Raw genomic sequence first — 24,964 nt, 5'->3', positions numbered from 1 at the left:
TGTATGATTTCCAGTTTGAATGGCTGCTGGTATTCTTGCCAGTTTACTGTCACTGACCCATTTTTATTTTCCTAATAAGTTTTGTCTGTATTCTAGTCCTAACTTGGCATAAATTAGCCATGAGAGTATTTAGATAATTTAAACATATGTTGTTTATCTAAGAGGTGTGTATTAGTTTACTAGGGTATGTAATAGTCTGCCATAACAAAATATCACAGATTGGGTAGCTTAAACAACAGAAATTTATTTTCTCACAGTTCTGGCAGTTTGAAATCTAAGATGAGGTGTTGCCAGGTTGGTTTTTTCTGAGGCTTCGCTCCTTGACTTCAGATGGTCACCTTCTTGCCGTGTCGTCATATGGTTGCCACTTGGTGTATGTGTTGTCTGTTTTGTAATCTCCTCTTCTTGTAAGGACACTAGTCATATTTGGATTAGGGCCCATCCTAATGATCCCACTTTAATTACTTCTTTAAAGGCCCTATCTCCAAGTATGACTACGTTCTCAGGCTTTTGGGGTTAGAGCGCCAACAAAGGAATTTTAGGGGACACAACTCAGACTGTAACAGAATGAATGAAATCTCTAATCTCTTTCAGATCTAGATTTTATGATTCAAGGATCTACCACTTCTCTCATTTCAGAATTATGTAATTGTCAGTAAGAGTACTCAGGAAGTGTCATACTCAGTCTTTCTGCTTTTAGCATGATGAGATTCCTAATATATATTTGAAGTGAAAGAAGACCTCACAACTAAAATGTATTTGCTTTATACCAGTTATCTCTCTATTCCTTTCTAAATAGGTGGTTTCTAGAGTTTTCCCATAACAAAATGGTCTTTTTCTCTGTTACCTAAATACTGTTACACTGTCATAGTTAGGGTTCATCAGTTTCCTGTTACATTAAATCAGTGTTTTTAGATCTTTTAACTATGATCCACAGAAAGAAATAACATCTTATATACTACATTCATACATATGAAACAAAACTCACGCTTAACATACTTGATGTGTTCTGATTTTTCTTTTCTATTCTGTTGTTTCTTATTCTCCTTTTAAAGGTGATTTTCATGTTTTAAATTGATTTTATGATCCACTGATGGGTTGTGCTCCTTAGCGTGAAAAACATGATTAGATGAAAACTTTGTTCTCTTTAACCTTTGTATTACTAAGCTTCATAGTTATATTTGGGAATTTTCTTCCTTCCAAAGTTAAATCTCATTTGTTTGTGTAAAAGAACATCTTTCTAGATGAGTTCTTTAACAACTAGATTAATTTACCGTTTATTTTTATTTTTAATTAACTTATTTATTTTTGGCCACGCTGGGTCTTCGTTGCTGCACAAGGACTTTCTCTAGTTGCAGTGAGCGGAGGCTACTCTTCATTGTGATGTGCGGGCTTCTTATTGTGGTGGCTTCTCTTGTTGCAGAGCACAGGCTCTAGGCGTGTGGGCTTCAGTAGTTGTGGCTCGTGGGCTCTAGAGCTCAGGCTTAGGAGTTGCGGTGCACGGGTTTAGTTGCTCCACAGCACGTGGATTCTTCCCGGACCAGGGCTCCAACCCGTGTCCCCTGCACTGGCAGGTGGATTCTTAACCACTGCACCACCAAGGAAGTCCTACCATTTATTATGGAATGAAAAAAATTAGCTCAGGCTGACTGGTTGAATTTAATGGAGGGAAAGATAATTGGTTTTAAGATTCATTCATATTCTTATTTTCTCCCTTCTTTCCTTCCCTCCCCTCCATCCCTTTGCCTACACACACACACACACACACACATACACACACCCTATGCATATATTCATCTATTTCCTTCCTTGATCTGCTGAACTGTGTGCACCTATCACCCAGATCTTAGTTTCTAAATAACATCTTCCACAAAAAGAACCAGGGTTCCTTGAAGAAATGTCTCATTCTAAGGCTTTGGTAGTAACAGATTGTAACCTCTAGGATGAAATAACCCATGAGACATAATAACTACATAGATGAATGAATGAATGAGAGGAAAGGAAAAGTTCTTCCTCCTTTCTCTTCCTCCCTGTGGCTATCTAGTCAACATTTGTTAGAGACTTTCCTTATCACATTAGATTAATTGGTATCTTGCTTGAAACTCAGAGGCTATTTATGTTTGGATCTATTTCTGAAATGTATTCTGTTCCATTGATCTGTATATCTGTTTTTACACTTATATGATACTGTCTTTATTACTGCAGCTTTTATAGTGAGTCTTGAAACGAGATAGTATGTCTTCCAACTTTGTTCTAAGTTTGCTTTACTACTTTAGATCCTTTATACTTACATGTAAATTTTATTTTATTATTATTTTTTTAATTAATTTATTTATTTTTGGCTGTGTTGGGTCTTCATTGCTGCTCAAGAGCTTTCTCTAGTTGGCTGCGGGCGGGGGCTACTCTTCGTTGCAGCGTGCAGGCTTCTCACTGAGGTGGCTTCTCTTGTTGCAGAGCACGGGCTCTAGGTGTGTGGGTTTCAGTAGTTGTGGCTCACAGGCTCTAGAGCGCAGGCTTAGTAGTTGTGGTACACGGGCCTAGCTGCTCCGCGGCATGTGGGATCCTCCCAGACCAGGGCTCGAACCTGTGTCTCCTGCATAGGCAGGTGGATTCCCAACCACTGCACCACCAGGGAAGTCCCCTTGCATGTAAATTTTAGAATTAGCTTGTCTGTTTCTCCAGAAAAGCCTACTGGAATTATAATAGAGATTGTATCACATATGTAGATCATTTAGTGAGACTGGACATCTTAACAATATTGAGTCTGCCACTTCATGATCGTGATATATCTCTATGTTAATATAGGTGTTCTTAATTTTTTCCTGCCAATATCAAGGTCTTACACACCTTTCATTAGTTTTATTCTTAGATATTTGATGTTTTACAATGCTGTTTTAAATGATGTAATACATGAAAGTTTTTACTTTCTGTTTGTTGCTAATATATATAAATATAATTTATTTTTCTATATTGACCAGGCATTATGTGAAATTGCTAGATTCACTTAATCATTCTATTCTTTAAGATTTCATAGGGTTTTGTACATACATAATCATATACCAGATAACTATAATTTTCTTGTTCTCTTCTGATTTCTAGGCCTTTTATTTCTTTTTCTTCATTTATTGCATTGGTTAGGACCTCTAGTACATTGTTCAGTAGAAGTGGTGAGAGCAAACACTTGTTACTGATCTTAGGGGAAGAGAGTTTGTTTACATTAGCTAAATGTTTTCCATAGTTATCTTTTATCAGTTTGAGGAAGTTCCCTTCTGTTCCTAGTTTGCTATAAGATTTTATTATGTTGTTGAGTTTTATCAAAGACTTTTCTGTGTCTGTTGAGATATTCTTCAGATTTTCCTCTTTTAATGTGGAGTAGAACATAAATTTTTTTGAATGGAAAACCAAACTTGTATGGCTGGATTTGATTTGCTGCTGGGTTTTTTGTTTTTAAGGATTTTTACATCTGTGTTCATGAGGGTTTTGGTCTGTAGTTTTGATTTGTAATACTTTAAGATTTTGGGATCAGGATTATTCTGGTATCATAAAACAAGTCAAGGGGCTTCCCTGGTGGCGCAGTGGTTGAGAGTCTGCCTGCTAATGCAGGGGACACGGGTTCGAGCCCTGGTCTGGGAAGATCCCACATGCTCGCAGAGCGACTAGGCCCGTGAGCCACAACTACTGAGCCTGCGCGTCTGGAGCCTGTGCTCCGCAACAAGAGAGGCCGCGATAGTGAGAGGCCCGCGCACTGCGATGAAGAGTGGCCCCTGCTTGCCACAACTAGAGAAAGCCCTTGCACAGAAACGAAGACCCAACACAGCCAAAAATAAAATAAATTAATTAAAAAAAAAAAAAAAAAAAAAAACAAGTCAAGAACTGTTCCTCTGCTGCTTTTTTTTTCTAAAAGAGCTTGTGTTGACTAAGTATTATCTCATCATTAAATTATGAGTAGAATGCACTGGTGAATTCTGGAGAGGGATTTCTGGAATGTGACTGGGATTTCTTTATGGAATAGCTTTTATTATAAATTTGATTTCTTTAATATATATGGGGTTGTTTAGCTTTTCTATTTCTTCTTCAGTTTTGGTCATGTGTTTTCCAAGGAATTTGTCTATTCATCAAAGTTGTCAAATTATTAGGTGTAAAGTCTTTGCAGTATTTCTGCATTAACCTAATAATGTCTGCAGCATCTGTAATGATATGTTTCTCTTTTCACACCTGATATGAATAATTTATGATTTATCTTTGTTTTGATCCATCTTGCTCCTAGAGCTTTATCAGTTTCATTACTTTTTCAAAGAACCAACATCTGTCTTTGTTCATTTTCTCTTTCCAGTGTCTGTTTAATTGATTTCTACTTTTTATTTTTAATATTTTCTTCTACTTTCTATCTGGTTTACTTCTACTTTTCTAACTCATAGAAGTGGGAGCTTAGAATAGGAATTAGTAAACTTCTCCTGTGAATATTTCAGATAAGTGATATTTAAGGCTTTGCAGACTATATTGTCTGTAATTGCAGTTACTACTCAACTCTTCCATTGTAGACAATACATAAATGAATGAGCATGACTTTGTATACTGATATTTGATTTTCATCATAATTTTCATGAGTCATAAAATATTATCGTTCTTTTCATCCCCCCCCCCCAACCATTTAAAAATATAAAAACTACTCTTGGCTTGCTGGCCGTACAAAAGCAATGTGCTGGACTTGGCGTTTGGACTGTAGTTTGCCAGCCCCTTGCTTAGGTCATTAATACTACACTTTAATTTTTTTCTAATTCAAGTATTTAAAGCTATGATTTTCAAAGTACTGCTTTCCCACACATTCTGATTTTATATATGTGTGTGTGTGTGTGTGTGTGTGTGTGTGTGTGTGTGTGTATTTTTTTTTTTTTTTTTTTTTTTTTGGGCTGTGTCATGCAGTGGATCTTAGTTCCCCGACCAGGGTTCAAACCCGAGCCCCCTGCATTGGGAACACGGAATCCTAACCACTGGACCACCAGGGAAGTCCTCTGACTATATTTTTATTAACCTTATTTGTAATTTATTCTTTGACCCATAGATTATGTAGAAATATGTTATTTAATTTCCAGATCAGATATTTGGGCATTTCTTAGATATCTTCTAGTTGTTTATTTCTAATCTAATATTATTGTTATCCAAGAATATACTCTGTATGATTTCATTTCTTTGGTGTCTTGATATTTTGTAGCATATAGACTATTTTGGTGAATGTCTTATGTATTTGGAAAAAGTATGCATATTCTGGAATTGGTTAGTGCAGTTCTATAAATATCAGGTCAAGTTAGTTGATAATATTCCAGTTTTCTGTGTCTTATTTTAAATCTCCAACTCTTAATTGTGAATTTGTCTACCTTGTCTTTCAGTTCTGTCAGTTTTGCTACATGTGTTTCAAAGCTCTGTTGTTAGGTGCATACACATTTATGATTGTTGGGTGTAAATTGTTCTTGTTACCACTGTGAAATGTCCCTCATTATCTCTAGTAATATTATTTGCCTTGAGGTTTACTTGGCCTAATATTAATAAAGCCACACAGTTTTCTTGCTTACCATTTGCATGATACACCTTTTTCCACCCTGTGTATTTATATTTAAATTGGCATGGTTAGTCTATTTACATTTAATGTAGTTATTAATATGGTTGAGTTTAAAGTCTCCCATCTTGATATTTATTCTGTATTATCCCATTTGTTATTTGTTACTCTGTTCTTGTCCTGCCTTCTTTTTGATGAACTAGTTATCTTTTAGAATTCCACATTTCTCCTCTGTTGACTTTTTAAAAATTAACTTTATGGGGTATAATGAAACACAGTAAGACACACTGATTTAAAGTATATGTTTTCATGAATTTTAACAGAATTATACACCCATTACCAAAAAGTACCCTTGGAGTTTTTGCAGACAGTCTCACAGCATCACCCTAAACAACCATTGATCTGCTTTCTATCATTATAGATTGTATAAATCTTTTCTAGAGTGACCTATGAATATAACATGTCTTGCTTCCTTCACTCAACATAAAGTTTTTGGATTCATCTATGTTACTGCATGTATCCGTAATTTATCCCCTCCCTCTCCTGTACCCCAGGTAGTATTCTATTGTATGAGTATACCACATGTCATAATTTGTTATCCACTTGGATTATTTCTGGTTTTTGGCTATCATGAATGAAGTTGCTATGAATATTTCTGTCTTGAATCCATGTGTGGGCATATATTTAGGTTAAACGTGGGTAAATAACTAAGATTGGCATCACTGGATTATATGATATATGTGTGTTTTTTTATGGTAGCTTTATTGAGATACAATTCACATACCATAAAACTCACCCATTTAAGGTATAAATTCAGTTGCTTTTAGTATATGCACAAAGTTACGCAGACATTACCACAGTCAATTTTAGACCACTTTTATCATTCCCCAAAGAAACTCTGGGCCCTTTGGCTATCACTTGTCAGCTCCACCTTCCAGCTCAAATTTTTTTCCCATTTGTTGGGGGTGACTTTTAAAATTTTCTCTTGTGATTTCATTAGTAGTCCCTCTTGAGCAAGTGGTTCTTAAACTTTTTGAACTTCGGATCCTTTACCTTCTTACAAATGATTAGAAACCCTAAAGAACATTTGTTTATGTGGGTTATATCTGTCAATATATCTCATTAGATATTAAAACTGAGGAATTTTGAAAATATCAAAATTATAATTCTAAACCCATTACATGTTGATACAAATAATATTTTAACTTTTCTAAAGACAAAAAGGAAATTAGTGGGAAACACGACATTACAGTTTTATAAACCTCTTTAATCGAAACTTCATAGAAGGTAGTTTGTTGTCATTGAAGCATATAAAGAAAATCATACATGTATTTAGAAAAGGGAAGAGTATTTTAATATTCTTTGTAGATAATTGCAGATATTATACCAAAACTTGACAAATTGTGTAGTATCTTAAGTTCTTGTTCCAAGATTGAATTTGAGAGCACTACAATGATCTTTTCATTGGTCTGTCTTATGCTTGGAATGAATCTTTTACCTATATATGATTTTGTAACATCATGCACTGGTTATTTGGAAAATATTGGTTCACTGAATTATGTAGCTCTTCCACATATGTGCCCACATTGACATAGTTCATTATTTAATATTTAAAAATCACATTTCTGAAAAACCCCACTGATCTCAACAGAACAATCTTTAAGTATTGGGAAACTGTCAGTCTCATGGTGCTTTGTCCAAGTTTTCTAAAATCTCAGTTTTTGCTTGAATGCTTAAATTTTATTGTTGGCAGCAAAAAGTATCAGTTTTTCTTGAAGTGACAGACTTGCTTTGTTCACTTTTCAGAAAATAATCTACTTCAAGTAAAGATAGTTTTCTATCAGAAAAAGTGGTCTAATTCAGCTTACAGCTCAGTCACGCAAATGCTTTTTCTTGACAGTTGTGGAAACACAGTTTGCAGCAGAAACGCTTTGTGTGTACTTCCCATCTTGTCATATAGAATTTAACACATATTTAAGGGTTGAGATTTAATTAATTTTACAGCTTCATCAAGGACCTTCCTAAGTAGAGCTGGCTTTTTTTCCCCCATGCAAGTGCATGGCAGTGAAAAATAAAATAACTATTGGGTGTCAGTGCCTTGATTTGTGCTAAGGTGGCAGTAGTTATGAACCATTTTTTTTGCACAGTCATCGCAAATTTTGGCACAAGTTATTCTAGGATAAATTGAGATGTAAAAAAATAATTCACCACTTGTGTTTGTTACCATGCATTCACAGTAAAGAAGATTTTTGATGATTAGTTGATACTAGTATCAGACAAGTACAGTCAAAACAGAAAGTCCAACCACATTAGTAAGGCTAAAGTACAATTCAACATACCAGATTTTAACTCATTTTCTGTATTTACAGTTAAGTCTTTAATTCAGTGATTTACTTTATCATTAGAAAGCGGAAGTGCCTGTTTCTTTTATTGACTTTTTTTTTTTAAACATGCACACACTCATCTGGAAGGTAAGACCTTCCAGATTCATAATTTATATATTTATTTATTTATGGCTGTGTTGGGTCTTTGTTGCTGCACGCGGGTTCTCTCTAGTTGTGGCGAGTGGGGGCTACTCTTTGTTGCAGCACGGGGTCTTCTCATTGCAGTGGCTTCTCTTGTTATGGAGCACGGGCCCTAGGCACGTGGGCTTCAGTAGTTGTGGCACGTGGGCTCAGTAGTTGTGGCTCATGGGCTCTAGAGCACAGGCTCAGTAGTTATGGCGCACAGGCTTAGTTGTTCCGCAGCACGTGGGATCTTCCCGGACCAGGTCTTGAACCTGTGTCCCCTGCATTGGCAGGCGGATTCTTAATCACTGCACCACCAGGGAAGTCCCTCTTTTATCGACTTTTATTGAGCAGGCTTCAGCACAAACTACTGTGCAAGAGTTTATAAGTCTCTCATAAGTTATGTACACTTCTTCGACCAATGCAATATGATAACTTTTTAAGATATCTCATTGGGTTTTGTAATTTAAGTTTGAAAAGCTATAACTTTTTGGCTTTTAAAGATCTCATCATGTGTACATTTAAAATATTGAGTTTCTTTTTTTAAAATGGAATGATTGTTCTCAAATGCACCTGAATTGGCACCATAATTCTATTTGAATATGTTCTATTGCATAAGACAACTTAATTTTACAGCCAAAGGGACATTAGTTTTATCATATTTTCATTTGTGATTTACAGTTTCGTTCAGTTTCCTTGGAGTACATTCCCCCCTTTCATGAGTTAGAGAATTCTATGTCGGTTTCTTTTCATCACTTGCAGTAATGGATTGAATTCACAAGTCGCCCAGCTCCCTTTTTCAATCCAACAATCCATTCTTAGTTATAAATTATAAATTTTCTTTTATTTAAAAAGAGTTACTAAATTCTAAACTGTTTTAGGTGAAATTTTTTTTTTAAACGTGAAAGCCTTCTTTTTTTTTTTAATTAATTAATTTATTTATTTATGGCTGTGTTGTGTCTTCGTTTCTGTGCGAGGGCTTTCTCCAGTTGTGGCAAGCGGGGGCCACTCTTCATCGCGGTGCGCGGGTCTCTCTCACTATCGCGGCCTCTCTTATTGCGGAGCACAGGCTCCAGACGCGCAGGCTCAGTAATTGTGGCTCACGGGCCCAGTTGCTCCGCGGCATTTGGGATCTTCCCAGACCAGGGCTCGAACCCGTGTCACCTGCATCGGCAGGCAGATTCTCAACCACTGCGCCACCAGGGAAGCCCTTAGGTGAAATTTTAAAAACCAAATTTAATAATATTGCAAAGCAAAACAAGAGTACTCTTACTATGTTTCCGTATATACATAGAGAGAGAGAAAAAAAAATAAAACTTTGAGACTTAAGAATAGTTTATTGGATCATAATGAGACTACAGAGATTATAGCAGGTATTAGTGTTGCAGACAGTAAAGGCACAGTGGAAATATTGAACACAAAGATCTTTTGTATTTACTCATAGATTTGCCTTAGTGGTATTCATTCCTTATTGCAGATTTAGGATCCCATCTGGTATTATTTATTTTATGCCTAAAGAACTTCATTTGTTATTTCTTGTGGAGATCAGCTGGAAATGAATTCTGTCAGCTTTTCTGTCTCAGAATGTTTTTAAAGTGAACAGTTTAAAAAATTTATATATTGACTATCTCTTGCCAATTTTTCTTACAGTTTATATATTCTGAGCCTGTAGCCATTACCTACTATCTTTTAATCTTCATTTATCTTACACAGGTTCTACATGTGTTCTGTATGTTTAATGCTTATCCTCAGTCCTCTAGTTATGGTCTGTAGTCATTTTTGTTGTCGAAAGCTCATTTTCTGGTAGATGCCACACGAAGCGCTCATGGGCACTATTATCTGAGTTCTGTGCTTAAAAATCAGTTTTACTGAATATGAAATCCTTGTCTCACAGTTTCTCTTCTTGATTTTTTAAAATGTTATTCCATTTTCTTCCAGCGTAAAAAGCATTGCTTTCAAAGTTTGATGGTACTCTAATTTTCCCTGTGTGGTAGATAAATGGATTTTGCCTTGTTCTCCAAAGGATTTTTTTTCTTTAAATTCTGTTAAGTTTAGGATCTTGGTAGTTGTTTTTCTGGGTTGATAGTTTTAGTTAAACAGTATACTCTGGGAATTTCCTGGTGGTCCAGTGGTTAGGACTCCAAACTTTCACTGCCGAGGGCCCGGGTTCAGTTTCTTGTTGGGGAACTAAGATTGCACAAGCTGCGCAGTGGTTGCAGCCAAAAAAAAAAAAAACTAGTGTACTCTTTCAGTATGTAATTTCAGATATTTTATTTGAGGAAAACTTTCTGATATGGTCTTGTTTTGGCTTCTGTCTCAGGGCCTACTGTTTTCTGTCTGTTGGATCTTCTTTGTCCATATTCAGTGCTTGTCACATTTTGATGTCTTAAAATCCAGCCTCCCTCCCCCATTTTACCTTCTCTTTCTCTTAAAGGCATAATCTATTCTATTTACTCACTTTTATGTCTGTTCTAGTTTAGTCTTTATTTACAAAATTTTTTCTCTTATTTCTAATTATTTTGTTCTGTTACTGAGTTTTTTCTAACTCTGATGTATGTGTCATATCACTTTCTTAACTTTTTTTGTCTTTTTTGAAATAAAGGTATAATTTTTGTCTGTTCTCTTGGGCTTTTTTTTTTTTTTTTTTTGGCCATGCTGCGAGGCACGTGGGATCTTAGTTCCCCAATCGAATCCACACCCCCTGCAGTGGAAGCGCAGAGTCTTAACCACTGGACCACCAGGAAAGTCCCTCTTATTTCATCTGCTGTCATTAAATTGGCCTGCCATGCTTTCAGTTGAATATCTACCTGTTAGCTATTTGGGGCTTCTCCTGTTCTCAGATGTGTCACATGCCATGTTGCATTCCTTTGCTTTCTTTTGCACTGGTACAGATGTTATGGCTGTTGGTTTGTTCTCATCTGCTTGCAGTTTGGGGGAGAAACCTTGTTTCCTGCTTTTGTTGTAAATTGGCTTTTGGGGTTTTGTTGCCTCTTTAGTTCTCTGTATTTTTCCTTTGGGATTCAGAGATTTAAGAATACCACCTTCCCAAGATTTTCCCTTTAAAAGCCTATCTTAGAGACAACTTTTAAAAATACAAATTCCAGACAAGACATTGTAGGGTTATTAAATTTTTAAAAATAACCTGTACAGTAATGTAGAAATCTTGTTTTTCCTAGTTCCTCTTCTAAAAATCATATTATATCCAAAAATGTCCCCAAATTATATACTTGAATGTTTAAGGAAGAGTAGGATTTGGTGACACGTTTCAGAATTAGAGCATCATCAGACATTTGAATGCATTATTCTGAAGGATAGAATTTTACTGTCAATGACTGCAGACCTTTAATCCTGATCTTAACAGCTTCCTCTTTCTCTTTAGAGATGTAAGCTCAAGTATTTGAATATATTCTCAATTGACCACAGTATAACCTTTTCTGTTATATGTGGTACCTCCATATTATTAGTTAGCTTATATACTATTGGTAAATAGGGAAGTAGTTTCAGTATAACATGGCTGGGTTTTGGTTTATACATGATTTTTTCTAAACTGGACAAGGGGATCCTGAATAATGGGGGTAGAATTTTATACTGCACACAGAGTTTTTAATTAAAAGTGGTAAGCTGTGTCAGGGGTTCCGTCTCAGAGAGGTACACCCTGGTCTAGCAGGGACTCTTCTTTTCATATGGCAGTTTGCATTTCCTCTTGTGTCCATTTTAGCAGTCTTCCTGGCTTAAAGCTCCACTTCTCAGCTCCCATAAACCCTTGTTTCTACTTCTTTGTTTTTAATACCTTTTATTAAGCTCTGAGGAAGCATTTCAGCTGCTCTTAGCTGCTTAACTGGGGTGTGCAAGTTATCTCTGGAGGTCCCAATCATTGGTTTTCTTAGTGCTGTGGTTACAGAGTTACAGGGGCATTGGCTGATCTGCCCCAATGTACCCCTCTCTACCCTTCTGGACCCATTTTTTTCCCCATAAGCCTTGTTATTTTTAGGGTTGCAGAGTGCAAAGTTTCCAGGAATGTATGTATGTATTTACATTATACCAGATGTACTAAGAGACTTCAAGAAAATGCTGGAGCTTAGTGTAGTGAGGCTTTACAGCATTGTTTCTGTTCTTGAAGGACTTTATAAAAAGAGCCCCTATAATTCTCCTGTAATAAAGATCCAGTGTTTGAGATTTGAGGCTTCCTATTCATCATTTTTAAATGCAGGGGAATAATAAACAGTAAAAATTTGAGGAATTATGTTGTGGATCACTGAGGCTTTATTTTGTGCTAATGAGATTGTTTTGATGACCCTACCTAAAATTAGAGAAACTGATGAGTAAAAGTAAAATTCTGTATTGGATGATACTTACAGTATTATCTTTTTTCTATTTTGATCCTGGTAGGGAATTGTAATTTTGGCCATTTACAATACCAAGGTTTGTTTCAGAAATAATAATATTCAACTTACAGAAAATGCATAGTAGTATACTGTATTATTATTTGTTGTGGAAAAATCTAATCCTTATCAAAAGATTTCAGGTACTTTCATTAAAACAGCAAGGAATTATAGGCCAGTATTACAGTAATGGAAGAAGATTGCTCATGTGATGGATGAAAAAATTGTACTCTAGAAAAATTGTACAGATGAGGAAGATGGATGTATAAATGGAGAAAAATCAGGTTATTGCATGGAGTATAACATTTTAGTTAAGTCCTGATAAACCCATTGTAAGTTGAAAATGTTTTAAGCTGAAAATGCACTTAAGACACTTAACCTACTGGATGGACATCATAGCTTAGCCCAACCTACCTTAAACATGCTCAGAACACTTACATTAGCTTACAGTTGGGCAAAATCACAAGTGTTGAATATCTTATGTAATTGATTGAATACTGAAAGCGAAAAACAATAGTTGCATGGATACAGAATGGTTATAAGTGTGTCAGTTATTTACCCTCATGATCAAGTGGCTGACTTTGAGCTGTGGCTCACTGTGGCTCACTGCTGCCGCTGCCCAGCATCACAAGAGAGTGTAGTACCTGCAAATGGCTAGCCCGAGAAAAGACCAAACTTCAAAATTCTAAGTACAGTTTCTACTGAATACGTATTGCTTTCACATCACTGTAAAGTCTATATTGCATAAGTGTATAAGTCTATAAGTCTATATTGCATAAGTCTATATTGCAAAAATAGTGTATAAGTCTATATTGCAAAAATAGTGTAAACTGGTCATGTGGATTTGCCCCATATAAGGAAATGAATAGAGAGCTTTGTTAAGGAGTAGACTCCTTAGTGTTGATTTGGACATTTTGAGAATTGACGTTAGGTGTGTGGCAGTGGCAGGCCCTATTAATTTTGTGTCATTTTTGGTACTATGTGATAATGCCAGCAAATTCCAGTGGGGTTTGCTCAAGGAAATGACCCCTGTTCTTTTGAGTAATTCTAAAAGTAAGGAAAATTGCTGGAAACTTAGACCACATTGTGAGATTCAGTATTTCAGTAGCATGAAAATTTAATGGACCCTGAGGAAAGAATCTGAATTGTGAGGATGCTGTAATTATATTTGTGTATTGTAATAACGTTAATAAATACTCTTACGACTGTCAGATTTTTTCTGTGTTTTCTTCTACTGTTAGGTATTAATTCTGTTTGTTTCTCCTGGATATGAAAAAAGAAGAGAAAGCATATTACAACATATTTTATCTTTTTAAAAATCTGAGCATAGTTGACATACAACATTATATTAGTTTCAGGTATATAGCATGATTCAATTTGTTTTTTGGTTGCGCCACACGGTATGTGGAATCTTAGCTCCCCGACCGGGGATTGAACCTGCACCCCTGCAGTGGAAACGCGGAGTCTTAACCACTGGACCGCCGGGGAAGTCTGATTCAGTATTTTTATATATTGCAAAATGATTACCACAATAAGTCAAGTTAAAATCTGTCAGCATACGTAGTTACAGAATTTTTTCTCTGATAACTTTTAAGATTTACTCTCACAGCAATTTTCATATATGCAATACAGTATTATTAACTATAGTCACCATGCTGTACGTTATATCACTGCAACTTATTTATTTTATAACCTTTTGTACCTTTTGACGCCTATCACCCATTTCACTCCTCCCCACCTCCCTGCCTCTGGCAACCACCAGTCTGTTCCTCTGTATCTGTGAACTTGCTGTTTTTGTTTTTTGTTTGTTTTTGTTTTTTAATTCCACATGTAAGTGAGATCATATGGTATTTGTCTTTCTCTGTCTGACTTTTTTCACTTAGTGTAATGCCCTTTAGGTTCATCCATGTTGTTGCAAGTGGCAAGAGTTGATTCTTTTTTATGGCTGAATAATATTCCATTGTTTATGTATGTATGTATACGTGTGTGTGTGTTATATGCATATATATATATATTCACTGCATTATTTACAGTAGCCAAGATATGGAAACGACCGTATCTAAGTGTCCATCAATTGATAATGGATAAAATTGGCTATTGTAAATAATGCAGTGAACATGGGGGTGCATGTCATATTTTATCATTTTAAAAGTGTAACCTGTAGGGAATTCCCTGGCGGTTCAGTGGTTAGGACTTGGTGCTTTCACTGCCATGGGCCCGGGTTAAGTCCCTGGTTGGGGAACTAAGATCTCACAAGCTGCGTGGTGTGGCAAAAAAAAAAAAGGGTAACCTGTAAAGCAGAATTACTCTGTTCAATGCATGTTTTTCCCTCTTATATCTTAAGGAAGAGAGAGAAAATCCTTCAAAACGGAGTAGAATTGAACGTGATATAGATAATAATTTGATCACATCAACACCAAGAGCAGGAGAAAAGCCTAACAAACAGATATCTCGAGTAAGACGGAAAAGTCAAGTAAATGGAGGTTTGTTAATGTTTACGTATTGCTTTATTAGGTGTAAGCAGAGTTCTCACTTGACATGTTTGTGTTCTGTTTTTAAAAATCTACTTTGAGCAATTTCTGCCTTATTTTTGTAATCTCCTTTGTATTAAATATTAGTGGCATGAAGTAAATAAAAATTTACCTTCCTAATGTAAATCTACTTTGATGAATTAAAGTGACAAAGGCAGAGCAACTAGCTTTATACTGTTTAGCATGAAAATGTATATGAAACTCATTTGTTAAAGCGGTAATAATTGTGACTTAATTTATTTGAAACATGTACAAAGAATTTGTTTCTGGATTATGGAATTTCAGAGCTATAGGGGGGGCTTGGAGCTCTCAGGTCCATGGTTCTCAACTAGGGGTGTTTCTGTCCCCTAGCGGACACTTTTCAGTGTCTGGAGACCTTTTTGGTTTGTCACAACCTGTGGAGGGATTGCTACTTGCATTTGGCAGGTGAAGGTCAAGGGCACTGCTAAACATCCTACAATGCACAGGACATCCTCCCATAACAAAGAATTATCCAGCCCAAAAGCCAATAGTGTTGCTGTTTATAAATCCTGTTCTAGATCAGTACCTTATTGTATTGCTGACAAGCTCCTCAAAGTCAAAAAGGAGAAAAAAAAGATGGACAAGCAGAGAAACCTATACAGAATGGCACTTTAGAGCATGGAGTGCTACCTTTTAACCAATACTATTTTAAACACAGCAGTGATAATAATTCCCTGCCTCTTTCCTCTTAATGCAGTGATGTATCTCCATTGTTAGAATTGACCATAAGGGAGAAAAGGGATAAACAAGTTAAAAGAGCTCTAACAAAGAAGAAAAGAAATGTGCTAAAGTTGTGGAGGGTCAAGGATGATTTATTAAGACATTTGTATTTTATATTTTCCCAAAACCCATTAAATTTTTTTTATTTATAAGAAACTTAAAAAAAAAAACTGGTTATTCTTCCTAACTACTCTGAAATGGTGCCTCAATATCCATAAGTAGTTTTTGACACTGCTGTATATATAGTCTTCTGCTTCAGTAGAACTAGTTGCCTCTATTTATTTAGCTGTTACTCATTAGAAATAGATTGGGAGGTAAGTTTTGTGAAGTAGGCAGCATCCCAAAATGTAAATAAACAAAGACAAAATCTTGCATTTGTGTTTTTCATATTGTAACTTGCATGCTTTACTTACAAAGAGTTTATTTCATTTTCTGTTACACTGTGTTGATTTGAAGACTTTCAGTCTGTGTAATTCCAGATATAAATCTACTTTGTAAAAATTCAGTAAATTTTAGCATTTATAAACCATTATAAATAAATTTGTTATAAAGATCATTTGATTTACAAGTGATTTACCTCAGGATTTCTTGAAATAATAAGCTTTTTAACATTAATGTTCATCAGTTTTCCTTATGTATTCTGAGGGAAAAAGTTATTTTTATAATGAATGGTTTAGAACACATTTATGAAAGTCATGTTTTCTAGATTGCAACTATTTTTGTTGTTTCTTTCTTAGAAGCTGGTAGTTATGAAATGACAAATCAACATGTAAAACAAAATGGAAAATTGGAAGATAATCCTTCCTCTGGCAGTCCTCCAAGGACTACATTGTTGGGGACCATATTTTCTCCTGTCTTCAACTTTTTTTCACCAGCAAATAAAAATGGTAAATATAAGTCATTAACCATAATTTGGGTTTAAAAGAGTAATTGTTTTCTGCCTTTTTAAAAGATCTGTTTGATTTTTTTGGCATATTTTTGTTAGCATCTTATGTTTGTTTTCAGCCTCGTTAAAAATACACAGCCCTTTTTTTTTTTTTAAAGAATATATTTTCTTTCTTTTAAATTTATTTATTTATTTATGGCTGCATTGTGTCTTAGTTGCGGTACACGGGATCTTTCATTGTGGTGTGTGGGCTCCTCATTGCGGCACGTGGGCTTCTCTCCAGTTGTGGCATGTGGGCTCTGTAGTTGTAGCACACGGGCTTAGTTGCCTCGCGGCAGGTGGGATCTTAGTTCCCCGACCAGAGATTGAACCCAAGTCCCCTGCATTGGAAGGTGGATTCTTAACCACTGGACCACCAGGGAAGTCCCCAAAATACACAGCTTCTAAAAGGCTTTTTTTTTTTTTTTTTTAAGTGACTGAAATAAATGTAGGTTATGTGTAATTAACTATCTGAAAAGCTAGATGATAAACTTTGGGCTGGAGGGAAAGTATTATTTTTTCTGTGTTGGGATGATTTCTGCATCTTTAGAGTGTGTACAGGAGAGAATTGAGAAGCATTTTCAATATTCTAGATCAGTAAAGTAGAATTTATTGAATATTTTGAGTGAGTTGAAACCAGATTTTTTTTTGTAATACAATTTATTTTTATTATCATTTGCTTGTTTTTTTCCCCCTGTAGGGAATCTTCAGTTTAGACAAATAGTAAAACTACCCTAATTCACATGAATTGAAGGTTCCCGTTGTATGCCTTTGCAAAAAAATAAAAAATGGCCTCTTAACATATTTTTTAAAAATTAGCTGGTGTACTATTTTTTCTGATAATTAATGTCTAATTTCATACATAATAATTTAGTCTGTAGATTATTTGAGGGTAAGAGGTCATGTCTTTATTTTTGCATCTGCCATGTTGTTTGATACAGTATTGGGCACATGGGAAATAGCCATTAAATACCTGTTGCCTGATTTCTGGATGATAAAGCAATTTTTAAAAGGCAGAATGGTGCACTGTAAAATCAAGATGATGTAGGGGCAGAAATAATGTATATTAACACATTAAAGGACTGTGAAGTCCTAGAATAGAAACAAAAAACTACCTTTAACTTTGTTTAACCCAGTATTCCCTAGACATATCTGACCAAGTACTCTTCTATGGAACATCTGTTAACATCTTAACATCTTTTAGAACTAGTGCCTCCTAAAACATCTTTGGAAATGCTGGTATAGTGGGAAAAGAACAGGCTTTGGAGTTAGATAAACTTGTTTTAAATTTGTTCCCAGCTGCCACTGTTTACTTATGTTACGCTGGACCAGTTCTTTAAACTCTTGAGCCTCTTAATCCATGAGAAAGGGTAATTATACTTAAACATGAGGAGTGAAGATTCCAGTTCACTCAACAAATATTGAGCATCTACTATGTTCCAGCCATTGTGATAAGTATAATAAATTTTTATAGGTGCCTTGAGAGAGGTATGGAACAGTAGAGTATTCAAAGAATGGAATGGTCCTGTATTCTGGGTGGTGGCTCACAAAAGGCTTCATAGAAAAGCTGAATCTTGAAAGATGGTAAAGGGCATTCCATGTAGAAGGAGCAGTGTAAGCAAAGGTACAGTGTATTTCAGAAACAAATTAGTTTGTCACAGATGGAGCATCAGATTTGAGGAGTGCACAGGAAGGGATAAGATAGGAGAATTATAAAGAAGTCAGATTATAGAGCCAATTTTGCAGGTTTTTTGAACTTTATCCTTAGTCATGGGGGGATGATCGAAAGGTTTTAAACTGTGAGTAATATGAACAGATTTGTGTTTTTTTTTTTTTTTAAGTTTACAGATTTTATTTTTTTAATTTATTTATTTATTTTTGGCTGTGTTGGGTCTTCATTGCTGCATGTGGGCTTTCTCTAGTTGCAGCAGGCGGGGGCTACTCTTTGTTGCAGTGTGCGGGCTTCTCATTGCGGTGGCTTCTCTTGTTGCGGAGCCTGGGCTCTAGGCGCGCGGGCTTCAGTAGTTGTGGCTCGCAGGCTCAGTAGTTGTGGCTCACGGGCTCTAGAGCGCAGGCTCAGTATTTGTGGTGCACAGGCTTAGTTGCTCCGCGGCATGTGGGAGCTTCCCGGACCAGGGCTTGAACCCGTGTCTCCTGCATTGGCAGGTGGATTCTTAACCACTGTGCCACCAGGGAAGCCCAGGTTTGTGTTTTCTGAAGATCTATTTGGCAGTAGCATGTAGCCTAAATTCTAAAGAGGCTGGATGCAGGGAGAACATTAGTAGACTTGTAGTCCATGTGAGACTTCATACAACCTTACTTGTGGTATTAGAGAAGAAAAGAAGGATCAAAGATATAGAATGGACAAATTTGGGGAACAGATTGGAGGTGAAAGAAGAGAGAGAGTAAGGTGTACACATTAGATTTTCAAGAGAGAAAAGTAAGTTCCTGGGAGATAGATAATTGAATTTAATTTGGGCCATGCTGAGCCTGAGCTGCCTTGAAACAACCAAATAAAAATGTCTACTAACAATTTGTCATTCAGGTATGGGGCTTAGAAATCTGGATAAGCAGTAGAGCATGGTATTATCAGCTTATAAATATTAATTGAAACCAGTGGAGTAAATGGTCCATTTGGTTCATCAAACTAAGACCAGAATCTTGGGGGAAGACATTTAAGGACTGGACAAAGTTAAAGAAGCCAACAAACGAGAAATGGAGGAAACCAGGAGAAACTGAGTCATAGAAGCCAAAAGAAGATACTCTCAAAACCCAGGGTCAAACAATTGTAAAGATAGAAGGAAAGGAAATGAGCATTGAAAAGGTATCATTAAACCTGGTAATTAACTGGTCATTGGTTTCGTTTGCCAGAAGAGTTTCAGAGGAGTGATTGTAGTTGGCAGCCTAATCCATGGGTTAAAAGAGTTAAATGGAGAGTAAGAAAGGGATCAGCACATATAGATTACTGTTATGAGGAACTTGAATATGAAAAAAACTAGAGAGGTCACGAAGCCTCAAGGGATGTTTTGTATTTGTGAGAAGCAAGCATGTTTTTAAGCCTCAGGGAAGGGTCTAATAGGTTGAACATAAGGGAAAAAGAAAAACTAATGAAGAAAGTTTCTAGGATCTACTGATAGGGATGGGATCAAGAGAACAGGTAGAAGGATTAGAATTGAAACAAGGAGAATAGACATTTTTCTCTGATGCTGGAGGAAAGAACGTTTGGGCAGCAGTAGTTCATGTTTGATAGAATTTTTTCTTTGAAGGAGGACATGGTATCATTTTGCTGAGATGGTCCTGGTGGCAGGGATTGAAGAGAATGAAGGTTTAGAATGTTTGCTATTGGGTATAAGTAAAAGAAGCTGAATGACTCACACACAGAAATACTGAGCAGCATGCTATAGGCATAGCTAAGATTAGAGGATTTTATTTGGAGTACAACCAGTCTTTATAATTGTATTGTTTTCTTTATTACCTGGGTCTAGTACCTGAGAAGCCTGTTAGTTAGATTGATTCAAGAGGGATTTCTATGATGAATGACAGTGGAAAGACAAGGAAGCAAGGACAGTGAGGCTGCTGGCTTGAGAGTGGTTTAAATAATACACCATGAAGTCTGACTAGATGAGGAGGGTGGAGAAGAAGCCATTGAGGGATGTGTTTGGATAAAAGAGATTGGCTTTTATCGAACGTGAAGATCACATGTAATAGAAATATTGGATAGATAGATAGCTAATTAGAAGATTAGGAGGTTGTGGTAGGAGATTAATTATTTGAATTTTAGGTTTCAGAGGTGAACAGTTTCTCTGTGATAGTGTCCAGGTTGTAGCCATGGTAATAACTACTAAAGAGCATTACGAATGTAGATGGAGCTAAAGAGGGCAAGACCTTTGAGGGTTAGTTATTAGATGAGTCATTGACATCACCTGTAATAACTATATAGGCATTTAATAGAGCAGTAAACTGGTAGCTAGGTGTTAAATTCCTCTGAGATTGAGAGAGGATGCTGGCAATAGATGGTAGGTGACAGCAGAGGGCATAAGTGAAGAATTGTATAGCTAGGTGACAGCAATCTCAAAGGAGCAAACATTTTTACACATTAGTGGAAAACCAATGATCTGATGGCGGCAATGGAGGTAAATGAATTCTGATTGAGTAACAAGTATGGGAGAATAAAACAGCTTTGAGGGAAGGGTATCAGGAAAAGAGATGTCTTTTGGAAAGAGGTTAAATGTAAGGCAATGAGGGAGAAAGAATATTCTGTGAGGAAGTTGAGAGTTATTGGAGGTTGATTTTGTTGTTGACAATGACATTCGGAGGATTTCATAAAGAAATGGAGACTTGGGGTCAGTCCATAGTGGAAGAAAAATTGGGCAGCGGATTCATCTAGGGGATGGTTGAATATAATGAGGAAACTAGCTTCTGTCTTTGTTATTGAGACGGAATCTTGTTGAGAAATTGTTCTTGTGTCTTTGAATAAAAAGGTTCTCATGGTTAGGGGAACAGTTAGCTCATTTTTAGAGAACTATCTCTGGTTTAACAATTACAACTGCACAAAATGGCTAGGATGCTTAGTACTAGAAAGATCAGGAGCTGTTTGAGGATAATGGAAAATTGTGTGTGTGTGTGTTTGTGTATTGCTCAGCACATAGTAAGCACTTAATAAATGATATTTGCTTTAATGAAGAGAAGTTCTGTGGTCAACAATACTGTATGACAGTTGACCCAACAACAACATGGGTTTGAACTGCACAGGTCCACTTATACAAGGATTTTTTTCAATAAATACTATAGTATACAGTCTGTGGTTGGTTGAATCTGAGGATGTGGAACTGTGGATATGGAGGGCTGACTGTAAAGTTATTCTCAGATTTCTGACTGCATGGGGGTCAGTGCCCCTAACCCCTGTGTTGTTCAAGGGTCAACTGTATATACTTCAGAGTTCCTAAGAGACTGGATCTTAAATGTTCTCACCACAAAAAAGAAATAATTATGTGGCAGGATAGAGGTGTTAGCTAATGCTTAGTTGGTAATCATATTGCAGTATATAAAGTATTAAATCAATACATACACCTGGAACTTACACAATGTTAATTATATCTCAAAAAATTTTTAAAGTTCTAAATTGACTTGTTTGACTATAAATGGGTGTTTCTAAGCTATTTGAACACTCTTAAGAAAAACTTTGTTCACAAATATTACTCTAGCTTATAATAGTCTTTATTCCTTATTTTTGAAATGTCTAGTAAAGACTCATTAAATAATGGTTATCCTCAGCTTTGTTTCTGTTCCATTTAGTTTTTCTAAATATTTATGAATTTTTATTGAATATATTTGACATATAAACATAGTATAAATTTAAAGTGTACAACATGTTGATTTGATAATTTATATATTGTAATATGATCATCATCGTAGTGATAATTAGCATGTGCTCTCTATCATGTTATATAATTATTCTTTCTTTCTAGTGGTTGGAGTAATTAAGTACTAGCCTCTTAGCAGGTTTGATGATTATAATACAATGTTGTCTGTATTCACTATACTGTGCATTAGATCTCTAAGGCTTATTTATTACTTGTTTTAAGTTTGTTCCCATCTTTCCCCACCCACTATGAGCTTTTAAGTGATGATTAATGTACAATTAATCATGATTTCAGGAACATCAGGATCCGATTCCCCAGGACAGGCTGTGGAAGCTGAAGAGATAGTAAAACAGCTTGATATGGAACAGGTGGATGAGATCACTACCAGTACTACTACATCAACTAATGGAGCAGCTTACTCAAATCAAGCAGTTCAAGTGAGGTCATCAATAAATAATGGTTTAGAAGAAGCAGAAGAAACAGTTAATCGTGATATCCCACCCCTTACAGGTAAAAAAGATTCCTTTTTTTCTTATACATTTTCATGAATAGTTTGTAAAAATACTACTGTATTTTTTCTTAAATAGGCAGATTAAATGCATAAGTTTTTCTTCCTTGAAGTTAATAAAATTAAAACTGGAAATAAAACTTTTCCCCCAAATCCAGTCATTTTGAAATTGAATTTTTTTAAGGTTATTTTGACTGCATATTAGTCACTTTACAGTTTAATTATGTGTACCAATCTTACCACTTAGAGAAATTTAACACAGCTAACAAAATAATATGCTTACATTTATGAACATATTTATTATAATTGCATGAGTCTTAGATCCTTAAGGTCTGAAGTCCCTACATAGAGGTAGTCTCATACCTTCAGATTTGTTTCATATACAGATGACATTCCCAAAGAAGAAGCTTCTGTTCTTGGGTCTCTCCTATATACAAACTTTGCAGCCTAATCCTAGATGCTTTTAAAGGCCTAACATAATTGTTAGGTCCCTGAGCCAGTTGTTATGGAAATGTAGAAACATGTGAGGTCAGCATTTGTTACCTCTGAGGGTTGTGGTAGATAGACATATAAGGCTAGAAGATGAAATTGTATTGCATTATGATTAAAAGCAGAAATAAAACTGAGGATGGACATCTTTTCCCAGAAGGAGAAGATCTTAGACTTTTATTTTAGATTTGTTTGTTTTTCCTTGTGGTGCCAGATATTTGAGAGAGCCGAGTACATATATATTGGTTGAGAAATAAGTTTGGCATAAGGAAGCAAAATGATGATCTCTCTGATAGAAAGGGGAAACTTGAAAAAAAAAATCATTGAAACAGCATGATACATTTAAAGAAAAAATGCATACAATTATGAAACTTCTATACAGTGCAACCCTATCAGTATGAAGAGAAAAGCAGCATAATAGAGTTAAGGTTTATTTTATTTTATTTATTTTTTAAATTTTATTTATTTTTGGCTGCATTGGGTCTTCGTTGCTGTGCACGGGCTTTCTGTAGTTGCAGTGAGTGGGGGCTACTGTTCGTTGCGGTGCGCGGGCTTCTCATTGCGGTGGCTTCTCTTGTTGCGGAGCACGGGCCCTAGAGCGTGCAGGCTTCAGTAGTTGCGGCGCGTGGGCTCAGTAGTTGCAGTGCGTGGGCTCTAGGGCGCGTGGGCTTCAGCAGTTGTGTCACGTGGGCTCAGTAGTTGTGGCGCATGGGCTTAGTTACTCCAAGGCATGTGGGATCTTCCCGGACCAGGTCTCGAACCCATGTCCCCTGCATTGGCAGGCAGATTCTTAACCACTGCGCCACCAGGGAAGTCCAAGGTTTATTTTAAATTTGTCAAATAAGGAATTCCCTGGGCATCCAGTGGTTAGGACTCTGTGCTCTCACTGCTGAGGGCCCGGGTTCAGTCCCTGGTCGGTGAACTGTTGGGTTGGCCAGAAAGTTTGTTTGGGTTTTTCTGTAAGATCTTAAGGGAAAAACCCGAACAAACTTTTTGGCCAACCCAATAAAATCCCACAAGCCGTGTGGTGTGGCACTCAATCAATCAATAACAAATAAAATGTTAGTATTGATAATGTTAAATTATAATGTTATAATTTAAGAATAATACTGAACCTAACGAGCAAATCTAATGCTGATTACTTTGCCTGGTGTTACAGACTAGTGAATGATAAGGTATAGACTGAAGCCAGGACTTTTGACTTCTTTGATGTTTTTTCTGTTTTTGTGCTTCTATATAAACCTTTGTACTCATTTTTTCTGACAACTGTGCCTACCGGGAAGGGATTTCTATAACTTTAGTTTCTAGAGGGGAATAGTAAGATTTACTCCATTTGTCTCATTCATTCGTTTTTCTAACATTTAATTGAACACCTACTTTTGTGATGGGCACTATTTATAAAGATGACTAAGATGTGCTCATTGACCCTGAAGAGTATATGATCTAATTGATGAGCCAAGTATACACAAAAATTACTGTACATTGTGGTGAGTGCTGTTACAAATAAATGAGCAAAATACTGAGGTGGCACATGGCAGTTACTCTGGGAGGATCATGAAAGGAAGAAGTAAAAGTTTTGCTGATCTTAAAATATGAGTATGAGTGACAAAAGTGGTACTTTTCCCCAACTTCAAGAACGTAGCCAAAGAGAACAAGAAGGAAGGAGGCTGGCTTTACCATTTACTTAGCTGTGTGACTTTAGATAACTTATTTAAGCTCTCTGAGACAGTTTTCTTAGCTTTAAAATGGTAATAATAATTTAGAGCTTTGAGGACTAAATGAGATTAAATATGAAAAATGCTTAGCATGGAGGTGCTCGAATACTAATTACTTCCTGTCCCCCTTTCTCTGAGATTAATAGGAATTTGAAACAGTAAAGTGGTAGGAAGATATATTTTTCCATTTGTCCCCTTGCACTAACGAACTGTTACTGGCATAAAGTTGTTAGAAATGAACAAAAATTC

At 36.1% G+C, this 24,964-nt stretch overlaps 1 protein-coding gene across 3 annotated transcripts in view; it reads left to right on the top strand.

The window, feature by feature from the left end:
- The window catches only part of CTDSPL2 (CTD small phosphatase like 2), a 71,834-nt gene that overhangs the window by 24,571 nt on the left and 22,299 nt on the right, over positions 1 to 24,964 (top strand). For 2 of the 3 annotated variants that reach the window (XM_061182202.1, XM_061182201.1), the window contains exons 3-5: positions 14,788 to 14,926; positions 16,453 to 16,602; positions 22,298 to 22,513. In XM_061182202.1, coding sequence (XP_061038185.1) covers positions 14,788 to 14,926; positions 16,453 to 16,602; positions 22,298 to 22,513 — 505 coding nt within the window. The remainder of the gene's footprint in view (positions 1 to 14,787; positions 14,927 to 16,452; positions 16,603 to 22,297; positions 22,514 to 24,964) is intronic. The other variant, XM_061182200.1, reaches the window with a different exon arrangement.

The sequence above is a fragment of the Eubalaena glacialis genome, chromosome 2, assembly GCF_028564815.1.
Source record: "Eubalaena glacialis isolate mEubGla1 chromosome 2, mEubGla1.1.hap2.+ XY, whole genome shotgun sequence".
Classification (NCBI taxonomy): domain Eukaryota; kingdom Metazoa; phylum Chordata; class Mammalia; order Artiodactyla; family Balaenidae; genus Eubalaena; species Eubalaena glacialis.
The sequence above is the reverse complement of the archived record's forward strand: the minus strand, read 5'-3'. Positions and strand labels throughout refer to the sequence as shown.